Raw genomic sequence first — 12100 nt, 5'->3', positions numbered from 1 at the left:
CTCCAGAGAGGTAGCAGGGCAGAGACAGGGGAGTGGGCAGCATCATCTGATGATCCCCTGGGTCACCCAGGGAGAAGCAGTTCCACTGCTTGATGTGCATTTGGTAGAGGCCATAGGGCCTCTCCATAGGGAAGACCAGGTGGGCACAATCAAGCTGCCCCATTCACCAGTATACAAAGACTCCAGCTAAGGGCAGCAAACCTGGCACCTTACCATAAACTCTGAGCCACTGCCACTGTGTGGTCATGTGACTATTTCCTGGGACAAGGTGGTATGCACCACGGTATGGCAAGACCCTCCCCTAGAGGATCAGCATGGGCCCAAGCAGAGGCGGGGGGGGGGGGTGTCTCTGAAGTGTGGGGTTTTGAAATATAGCCATGCCTGAGATAAAACTCTGGAGGGAGGCACCATCTGGTAGGTGGACAGCTAGGACACAGAGAAGGGGAAGGCAGGGAGCTGATGGAAGTGGTAGACACGGGTGGAGTGATGGATCGTGCATGTCTACAAGGGTGTGAACTTCCCAGTCTGGAGACTAGATACCAGAGTGAAGCCATTTTCACCCCTAGCTCACTCACACAGATCCACCCCAGTGAGCTAAACAGCGCCACCAAATGGAGAATGGAGCCATTTCACCTAGCCCTACCCACTGCACCCTCCAAACACATCTCCACTAGGGCAAGTTGACCTGAGAATCAGAGCAGCAGCCCCCCAATCAACCGCACAGAAGACCAGCACAAACCCCTTCCACACCCTAAGTCTACTGACTGTAGACTGCTGCAAAGCTTCAACTCTAGAGGAAACAGAATCTAGCTTCCTTTGGGATTTTTTTTGTTTTTGCTTCTGGTTTTGTTTTTTCTTGGATACAGAAAGCAAATTTTTCCAAAAAAATCTTTTATCTTTGTTTTATTTTTTCTATCAAGTTTCTCTTACCATGCAGCCCAAAACACACCTACGACCTATCTTCCTTTATTATTTTAAGAATTTTTTTTTAATTTAAATTTTATTTTACTATTTTTTTCTTTTTCTTTTTTCCCTCCAAAATGAAAGCCAGCAATTTAATTAATACAGATATAAGTAAGATGTCTGAACTATAATTTAGAACAACAATTATAAGGATTCTAGCTGGGCTTGAGAAAAAGCGTAGAAGACATTACAGAATCCTTTAGAGATAAAAGACCTAAAATCTTGTCAGGCTGAAATTAAAAATGCTATAACCAAGATGCAAACCTGAATGGATACCATAACAGCGAGGATGGATGAAGCAGAGGAACAAATTAGTGATACAGAAGATAAAATTATGGAAAACAATGAAGCTAAAAAGAAGCGGGAAACAAAGGTAATGGATCACAGTGGGAACTCAGTGACTTATTAAAACAGAATAACATTTGAATCATAGGAGTCCAAGAAGATGAAGAGAGAGAAAAAGGGGCAGAAGGTTTATGTGAGTAAATCATAGCTGAAAACTTCCCTAACCTGAGGAAGGACAAAGACATCAAAATCCACAAAGCACAGATAACTCCCATTAAATTCAACAAAAGCCAGCCAACACCAAGGCATATCATAGTCAATTTTACAAAATACACAGACAAGGAAAGAATCCTGAAAGCATCAAGGGGGAAAAAAGTCCTTAACCTACAAAGGAAGACAGATCAGGTTCGCAGCAGATCTGTCCACAGAAACTTGGCAGGCCAGAAGGGAATGGCAGGATATATTCAATGTGCTGAAAGGGAAAAATATGCAGTCAAGAATACATTATCCAGCAAGGCTGTCATTCAGAATAAAAGGAGAGATAAACAGTCTCTCAGCCAAATAAAAACTAATGGAGTTCATAACCACTAAACCAGCCCTGCAAGAAATATTAAGAGGGACTCTCTGAGTTGGGGGGTGGGGGAGGTAAAGGCCAAAAACAACAAAGACTAGAAATAAATAGAGAACATCACTAGAAACACCCGCTTTATAGGTAACACAATGGCACTTAACTCATATCTTTCAATAATCACCCTGAATGTAAATGGACAAAATGCTCCAGTCAAAAGACATAGAGTGTCAAGACCCATCTATGTGCTGCCTACAGGAGACTGATTTTAGACCCAAAGACATTAGCAAACTGAAAGTGAGGGGATGGAGAACCGTCTATCATGCTAATGGATGCCAAAAGAAAGCCAAACTAGATTTTTTTTAAAAAAGACAGTAACGGGGCGCCTGGCTGGCACAGTCGGTTAAGCGTCCGACTTCAGCCAGGTCACGATCTCGCGGTCCGGGAGTTCGAGCCCCGCGTCGGGCTCTGGGCTGATGGCTCAGAGCCTGGAGCCTGTTTCCGATTCTGTGTCTCCCTCTCTGTCTGCCCCTCCCCCGTTCATGCTCTGTCTCTCTCCCAAAAATAAATAAACGTTGAAAAAAAAAAAGAGAGATTTTAAAAAAGACAGTAATAAGAAATAAAGAAAGGCCCTATCTCACAATAAAGGGGTCTATCCAACGAGAAGATCTTACAATTGTAAATATTTACACCCCCAACGTGGGCATATTTGTGCCCCCAAATATATAAATCAATTACTAACAAACATAAAGAAACTCATTGATAATAATACAATAATAGTAGGGGACTTTAACATCCCACTTACAACAATGGGCAGATCATCTGAGCAGAAAATCAACAAGGAAACAATGGCTTTGAATGACACACTGTACCAGATGGACTTAACAGATATATTCAGAACATTCCAACCTAAAGCAGCAGAATATACATTCTTTCCGAGTGTACACAGAACATTCTCCAGAACAGATCACATACTGGGTCACAAACCAACCCTCAACAAGGACAAAAAGACTGAGATCATACCATGCATATTTTCAGACCAAAACACTATAAAACTTGAAGTCAACCACAAGAAAAAAACTTGGAAAGAACACAAATACGTGAAGGTTAAAGAACATCCTATTAAATTGGGGCACCTGGGTGGCTCAGTTAATTAAGCATCTGACTCTTGATTTCGGTTCAGGTCATGATCTCACCATTCATGAGATTGAGCCCAATGTCACGCTCTATGCTGACAGTGTGGAGCCTGCTCAGGATTTGCTCTCTTTCTTATTCTATGCCCCTCCCCTACTCTCTAAAGGAATGAATGAATGAATAAATAAACAAACAAACAATAAAAAAAAGAGAACATCCTACTAAAAAATGAATGGATTTGCCAGGAAATTAAAAGAAGAAATAAAAAAATACATGAAAGAAAATGAAAATGAAAACATGACAGTCCATGACCTTTGGGATACAGCAAAGGCATTCCTAAGAGGGAAGTATATTGCAATACAGGTCTACCTCAAGAAGCAAGAACGATCTCAAATACACAACCTAACCTTACACCTAAGGGAGCTAGAAAAGGAACAGAAAATAAAGCCTGAAGCCAGGAGAAGAAGGGAAATAATAAAGACTAGAGCAGGAGTAAATAACATAGAAACAAAAAACATCCAGTAGTAGAACAGATCTACAAAACTAAGAGCTGGTTCTTTAAAAGAATTAATAAGATTGATAAACCTCTAGTAAGACTATCAAAAAGAAAAAACTCAAATAAATAAAATTACAAATGAAAGGGGAGAGACCAGAACACCTCAGAAATACAAACAATTATAAGAGAATATTATGAAAAATTATATGCCAACAAATTGGGCAATCTGGAAGAGATGGATAAATTACTAGAAACAGATAAACTACCAAACTGAAACAGGAAGAAATAGAAAATTTGAACAGACCCATAACCAGCAAAGAAATTGAAACAGTAATCAAAAATATCCCAACAAACAAAAGTCCAGGGCCAGATGGCTTCCATTTCTACCAGACATTTAAAGGAAAGTTAATACCTATTCTTCTGAAACTGTTCCAAAAAATAGAAATGGAAGGAAAACTTCTAAACTCCTTTTATGAGGCCAGCATTACCTTGATTCCAAAACCAGACAAAGACCCCACTAAAAAGGAAAATTAGAAACCAATATCCCTGATGAACATAAATGTCAAAATTCCCAACAAGATACCAGCAAATTGAATCCAACAGTACATTAAAATAATTATTCACCATAATCAAGAGGGATTTATTCCTGGGCTGCAGGTTGGCTCAATATTTGCAAATTAATCAACATGATACACTACATTAATAAAGGAAAGGATAAGAACTATACGATCCTCTCAACAGATGCAGAGAAAGCATTTGGTAAAATACAGCATCCATTCTTAATAAAAAACCCTCAAGAAATTAGGGATAGATGGAACATACTTCCACATAACAAAGATGAACCCAAGGAAGTCCACACCAAGACAATAATTAAAATGTCAAAAATTAAAGAATCTAAAGAACAGCAAGAGAAAAGCAAATGGTTATATACAAGGGAAACCCCCATAAGCCTATCAGCTGATTTTTCAGCAGAAACTTGGCAGGACAGAAGTGAGTGGCAGAAAGGAAAGTGCAGAAAGAAAAAAAAAACCTACAACCAAGAACACTCTACCTGGGGAGATTATCATTTAGAACTGAAGAAGAGATAGCTTTCCAGGCAAAAATTAAAAATTAAAAAAGTTCATCAGCACTTAACCAGCCTTATAAGAAATGTTAAGAAGACTTCTTTAAGTGGAAAAGAAAAGGCCATATATAGAAGTAAGAAAATTATGAAAGGAAAATTTTCACTGGTAAAAGCAAATGTATAATAAAGGTAGTAGATCAATTACTTGTAAGGCCCGTATAAAAGTTAAAAAACAAAAGTGGCTGGGGCGTCTGGGTGGCTCAGTCGGTTGAGCGACTGACTTCGGCTCAGGTCTTGATCTCATGGTTTGTGAGTTTGGGCCCCGCATTGGGCTCTGTGCTGACAGCTCAGAGCCTGGAGCCTACTTCTGATTCTGTGTCTCCCTCTCTCTCTCGCTGCCTCTCCCCCACCCACGCTTGATTTTTGGCTCAGGTCATGATCTCATAGTTCGTGAGTTCAAGCCCTGTGTCAGGCTCCGCAGTGACTGTGGAAACTGCTTGGGATTCTGTCTCTCTCTCTCTCCCTCTGTTCCTCCCCCACTTGTGTACTAATTCTCTCTCTCAAAATAAATAAATAAGCATTAAAAAAAATAATTACTTTAAATGTAAATGGACTAAATGTTCCAATCAAAAGACATAGGATGACTGGGTGAAAAAACAAGACCCATGTATATATTGCCTACAAGAGACTCCACTTTAGGCCCAAGGACACAAAGAGACTGAAAACAAAAAGATGGAAAAAATATGCCATGCAAATGGAAGTGGGAAAAAAAGTCAAAGTAACAATATGTATATCAGACAAAATAGACTTTAAAACAAATACTCTAAGAAGAGACAAAGAAAGTCATTCTATAATGATAAAACAATCCAACAAGAGGCTATAACAGTTGTAAATCTGTCTGCACCCAACATAGGCGCACCTAAATATATAAAGACAATATTAACAGACATAAAGGAAGAAATTGACAGCAATACAATAATAGGAGGGGACTTTAACACCCCACTTATGTCAGTGGATAGGTCATCCAGACAGTAATCAACAAGGAAACAGTGGCTTTGAGTGACACATGGGATCAGATGAATCTCACAGATACATACAGAACATCCCATCCAAGAACAGCAGAATACAAATTCTTTTTGGGTGTACATGGAACCTTCCCCAGTGTAGAGTGCATGTTAGGCCACAAAACAAACATCAATAAACTTAAGGAGTTTGAAATCACATCAAGCATCTTTTCTCACCCCAAGGGTATGAAACTAGAAATCAATTACAAGAATAAAACTGGAGAAAACACCAACATGTGGACACTAAACAACCAATGGGTCAAAACAAAGGACAGCAAAGAGGCAATTAAAAAATACATGGTAAGAAATCAAAATGGAAACACAATGGTTCAAAATCTTTGGGATGCAGCAAAAGCAGTTCTAAGAGGAATTTAGGGGCATCTGGGTGGCTCAGTCAGTTGAGCATCTGACTTCAGTTTAGGTCATGATCTCATGGTTTGTCGGCTCGAGTCCCGCATCGGGCTCTGTGCTTACATCTAGGAGTCTGGAGCCTGTTTCAGATTCTGTGTCTCCCTCTATGCCCCTCCCCCATGTGTGTGTGTGTGTGTGTGTACGCACGCTCTCTCAAATAAATAAACATTAAAAAAAAAAAACTTAGGGGCACCTGGGTGTCTCAGTGGGTTGAGCGTCTGACTTTGGCTCAGGTCATGATCTCGTGCTCATGGGTTCAAGCCCCACATCAGGCTCTGTGCTGATAGCTGAGTGCTTGGATCCTGCTCTGGATTCTGTATCTCTTTTCTCTCTCTGCCCCTCCCCTGCTCATGCTCTGTCTGTCTCTCTCTCAAAAAATAAAACATTTAAAAATTTTTTTAAAAAAGAGGGAAGTTTATTATTGTAATAGTGATAGAGGCCTACCTCAACAGACAAGAAAAATCTTCAACAACCTAACCTTACTCCTAAAGGAATTATAAATAGAAAAAACAAAAGCCAAATTTAGTAGAAGGGAGAAAATAATAAAGATCAGAGCCAAAATAAATGAAATAGGTCCTTATAAAATAGAAAATATCTATGAAACTAAGAGCTGCTTCTTTGAAAAGATTAAAAAAAATGATAGAGAGGGAAGAGAGGGAATCCCAAGCAAGCTCTACACTATCAGCACACAACCTGATGCAGGGTTAGAACTCATGAACCATGAGATCATGATGTGAGCTGAAAACAAGAGTTGCATGCTTAACCAACTGAGCCATCCACATGCCCCTAAAATGACATATTTTAAATGGATGAATATAATGTGTGTCAATTCTGTTTTGAGTTTTTTCCAAAAACAATACGATACCAAGTAATACATTTAACAAAGGAGGTAAAAGACCTGTACATAATATGTACCTGTACATAAAATGATGACACTGATGAAAGAAATTGAAGAAGACACAAATAAATGAAAAGATATTCTGTGCTCATGGCTTGAAAGAATTAATATTGTTAAATTTCCACACTATCCATAGCAATCTACAGATTCAATGCAATCCTCATCAAAATTCCAGTGGCATTTTTCACAGAAATAGAATAAACAATCCTAAAATATGTGTGAAACCACAAAATCTCCAAATAGAGCAGCCTTGAGAAAGAAGGACAAAGCAGGAGGCATTACACTCCCTGATTCAAACTATATTACAGAGCTATGGCAATCAAAACAGTATGGCACTGGCATAAAACCACACATAGATCAGTGGAATGGAACAGAGAGCCCAGAAATAAACCCATGTGTATATAGTCAATTAATCTATGACAAAGGAGCCAAACATAGACGACGGGGGAAAGGACAGTGTTTTCAATAAATGGTTTTGGGAAAACTGGACAGTCACATGCAAAAGAATGAAACTGGACCCCCACATCACACCATTCACAAAAATTAACTTGAAATGTATTAAAAACTTGAACATAAGGGCAAAACCCACAAAATTTCTCAGAGGCAACATAGGTGGTAAGCTTCTACATATCAGTCTTGGAAATGATGTTTTGGACTTAATAACAAAAACAAAAGTAAGTAAGTGGGACTATGTCAGACCAAAAAGGCTTCTGTACATAAGGAAATCATCAGCAAAATGAAAGGGCAACATACAAAATGGAAGAAAATATTTGCACATCATATATCTGGTTCATATCCAAAATAGATAAAGAACTTATACAAGTCAATAGCAAATAACAACAACAACAACAACAACAGCAAACAACCCAATTAAAAAATGGGCAGAGGAAATGAATAGAGTTTCTCCAAAGAAGATATGCAAATAGCCAACAGGTACAAGAAAAGATGCTTAATGTCACTCATCAGGAAATGCAAATCAAAACCACGGCGACACATCTCCTCACACCAGGTAGAATGGCTATTATCAAGAAGACTAATTCTGGTAATCAGTTCACAATATGTACAAATATCACGTTGTTCACCTGAACCTAATATAATGTTATATATCAATTACATCTCGAGTTTTGAAAAGATAGTTTTAAAAGACTGCAGGAATTGTGCTGTAAAGAATTCACTTGGGGATGAGGAGCACCATCAAGCTTTTTTGACCACCTGTTACGAGATCACAGAATTACTGTTTCACACACTGTAGTGCAGGACAATGCTTCGTATATTTGATGATAGGATGGTGGGTAGGAAGAAATTAGAAATGTAATTCTAACTCCAAAACTAGTTACTTTACTAAGCTTAGTAGGTGCTCCTTAGGTTTAGCTAATAGCTCTTAAGGTATAGAGTAGATACCCTTTGTAAGAACACATTTCTCTGGGAAAAGCATAATTACAACGATTTCAGAAACCACTGGCCAAATTCTACATCTTAGGCCTGAAGCTCCCCTAAACGTTGTAGTGTAATAATTTGTATTCCTTTCTTATGAGAAATGAACAGTATGAGAAAATCGGTTCCTGTCTATTGTCCACATATAAATCATACTATGTTGGTATGTGCATCTTTCCCAGACGTAAAAATTATATAAATTATACAAATGTACCTACTGCAATGGAGGGATCATGTAAAGCTTACTATCTTTTTTGTTGTTTGAGAGAGAGAGAGTGTACATCCATGTGTGCATTAGCAGGGTAGGGGCAGAGGAAGAGAGAGAATCCCAAACAGGCCCCACACTCAGCACGGAGCCGGACACGGGGTTTGATCCCATGATTTGGGATCATAACCCCAGCTGACAACAAGAGTTGGATGCTCAACCAACTGAGCCTCCCAGGCACTCCAAGCTTACTTATTATTTTATTGATATTAGAGATCAGAGAAGAATGTACTTTTTGAAACAGCCTCAAATAAGAGAATATTGCTGGCTGTGGTCATGGCCCAGATAACGAAGGAGGCAGACCACATCTTCTCTTTCAAGCAGTTGTGGGCACAGGCATCTGTGTCTCCCACTTAAAAAGGGAGTGTGTGCCCATGTATGTATGTGTTGTAGAAATGCTCCAAAACCACTGGGTCTTGTGGCCACACACACACACACACACACACACACAAAAGAGCTCAGCAGCAGAGGACTGAAATCAGTGCAGGGATTTTGTGATGTTATTGTTTGGAGTCAAGAACAAAGAGAAAGTAGGAGACACTTTGACTAGTCTCTGACACCTTGAAATTTTTGTCTGATTGCTGAATTTTAATGACCTAGCAAGGCTAGGTTTTGGCAAGGCTGTGAGAGGCACAGATTTGCTATTGATGGACACCAGCTAGTTGAAGATTCACGATCATCAGTGTTTTCCAAATGGCCAAATCTCATTTTTGGTTTCCAGCTTTATTTTATTGGTCCTAAGACAGTATCAGAATTTTATTTCAAGTAGGTCATAGAGTACTAATTAAGCAATTCATCAAAACCAGAATATTTATGTTTTGAGAGTATCGTGAAAAGCCTGAGCTGAACACTATGCCTGTGATCTTCTTTGCAGAAAGATGTTTTCCATGATCTTGGCAGGGGAATTCTGGACAGTGCTTGGCAAGGCTATAATGCCACCCTCCTAGCCTATGGCCAAACTGGCTCTGGAAAAAGCTATTCCATGGTTGGGCTTGGAGCAAACAAGGGTATCATTCCAAATGTATGTGAAGAGCTCTTTCAAGCAATTGAGGAGCCGGAGAGAAATCAGGAATACCAGGTGTGTACTCTCCTAAAATCCCTTCTTGGAGGGATTTCTTCTCTCATTTTGAAAATCCCTGGCCCCGAATTATCCGCATCTCTATTGGGGGATAATGTTAATTTTCCATAGCAAAATGTTTTCAGGATCATAAAATCAAGTTGCAGATAACGAGAATGTAGAATTTTTCTTGTCCTGAGGCAAACCCAAGGAAATATTTTTTAAAGGCATTTTGAATATCCTAGAAGCAGCTGTCTTAAAAGCTAACACTCCAAGGGATCGATCATTGTTGGGGTTGCTCGACAAGACTGTCACTGACTCTCCTACAGTCACCTTTACTCCCCTCTTCTGCTAAGGCTGTGGCTGTGTCTTCATCTTCATTTATGGATTTTTATTTCTTTAGAAAAATTTTTTTAATGTTTATTCATTTTTTGAGAGACAGAGAGAGATAGAGCATGAGCAGGGGAGGGGCAGAGAGAGGGGGAGACACAGAATCTGAAGCAGGCTCCAGGCTCCAAGCTGTCAGCACAGAGCCCGATGTGGGACTCAAACTCCTGAACAGTGAGATCATGACCTGAGCTGAAGTCAGACGCTCAACTGACTGAGCCACCCATGTGCCCCTATGGGTTTTTATTTCTAGATAAGGACTTTTATTTTCTTTATCAGTTTCCCCAGCAGAGTTTCTTACTTGCCCCAACATAGAAGGCCCACACTGAATTTTAAATTCACTGAAGGTGGGTGACATCACCACGATGGACAGCAACCATTAACAAATGTCTTTAAAACATGACGGTAAATTGTCTACAAATACCTGTAAGCAGAGCCTGTGTTTGTTTCCTCTAAGTGACAGGTGAAATTTATGTCATGAAAATTCAACAATGCATCATCTTTTTTTTATCTCAATTTTCCTCCTGATTTTAAAAGCAATGTGTTCAAGTCAGAGAACAGAAACTGCTCACAATCTCATCACGTAAATACTGTCAACATTATAGTATATTAGTAATTTTGTAATTAATTTTTTTTCAAAGTAATACAAGCATAGTTTAAAAACCCAAATTACCTAAGGGAAAGGAAGGCCTACGCCCACACAAAAAACATATACATGAATGTTGCACAGCGACATATTTGCGAAGGTCAAAAAGTGGAAACAAGCCAAGTGGCCATCAACTGATGAATGGATGAATGGAAGGCGGTATGGCCAGACAATGGAATATACTCAGCAGTAAGAGGAACTATAGCATCTGGCACCTGCTACAACATGGATGAAACTTGGGGCACCTGGGTGGTTCTGTTGGTTGAACGACAGACTCTTGATCAGTTCAGGTCATGGTCCCAGGGTTGTGGGATTGAGCCCCTCATCAGGCTCTGCACAGGGCATGGAGCCTGCTTGGGATTCTCTCTCTCTCCCTCTCTCTGCCCCACCTCTACTCACATGTGCTCGCTCTCTAAAATAAAGTAAAACAAACAAAGCAATATTTAAAAATGGATGAACCTTGAAAACATTATGCTGAGTGGAAAAAAAGCCACACAGGAAAGATACCATACCATTTGATTCCCTTCACATAAAATGGCCAGAATAGGAAAAATCTATAGAGACAAAAAGTGGGTTGGTGATTGCCTAGGGTTGGGGCGGAGCAGAGAGGAACAGAGAAGGTCGAGTGGAGAGTGACTGTTAATGGGGTTCTTTTTGGAGGGGACAAAACATTCTTAGGTTGTGGGGGTAGTTACACAGCTCTGTGAATACACTCAAGACCATTGGGTTGTACACTTTTTAATTTTTTTTTAATGTTTATTTTTGAGAGAGAGAGAGGAAGAGAGAGAATCCCAAGCAGGCTCCATGCTCAGTGCAGAGCCCAATGTGGGGCTTGATCTCAAGAACTGTGAGATCACGATCTCAGCCAAAACCAAGAGTTGGACGCTCAACTGACCGACTGAGCCACCCAGGCGCCCCAGATCATACATGTTAAATGGAAGGATGGTACAGAATTGCACTGACAGCCTTGTTGGAAGCCACCAGTGTCTTGCTGTCCTTCCTCCCCTCCTTGCCCATCGTGGCCCAAAGGTTACCATCTTCCATGCTTTGCCATTTGCCCTGGTATCCATCTGCATATTTTCAAACAATGCTGGTTTTTATCCTCTTAGTAAAAATGTCTGAAATTGCTGTTGACCTTCTTGCCACAGTAAAAAAGAATTTATCCCCATCATACCCACACCATACACCACGATGCTTTCTTGGCCACATAACCGCTGCGTTATCGCAAAATTTGGTTAAATCAGTAGTGTTTAGCATTTTAGCTGTGCAACTATTAGTCACTGCTGAACCAAGGAATACATAAACGCCTTTCTACACTGTTTTTCTTCAAGTATTCTTTAATTTTTTAATTTTAAAATTTGTGGGGGGCGCCTGGGTGGCACAGTCGGTTAAGCGTCCGACTTCAGCCAGGTCACGATCTCGCGGTCCG

At 39.9% G+C, this 12100-nt stretch overlaps 1 protein-coding gene across 1 annotated transcript in view; it reads left to right on the top strand.

Moving 5' to 3' along the window:
- The window catches only part of LOC121015138 (kinesin-like protein KIF28P), a 78660-nt gene that overhangs the window by 6491 nt on the left and 60069 nt on the right, over nt 1-12100 (top strand). Inside the window, exon 3 of the mRNA XM_040451886.1 lies at nt 9456-9659. Coding sequence (XP_040307820.1) covers nt 9456-9659 — 204 coding nt within the window. The remainder of the gene's footprint in view (nt 1-9455; nt 9660-12100) is intronic.

This window comes from Herpailurus yagouaroundi, unplaced genomic scaffold (assembly GCF_014898765.1).
Source record: "Herpailurus yagouaroundi ecotype Mexico unplaced genomic scaffold, PumYag 205, whole genome shotgun sequence".
Classification (NCBI taxonomy): domain Eukaryota; kingdom Metazoa; phylum Chordata; class Mammalia; order Carnivora; family Felidae; genus Herpailurus; species Herpailurus yagouaroundi.
The sequence above is the reverse complement of the archived record's forward strand: the minus strand, read 5'-3'. Positions and strand labels throughout refer to the sequence as shown.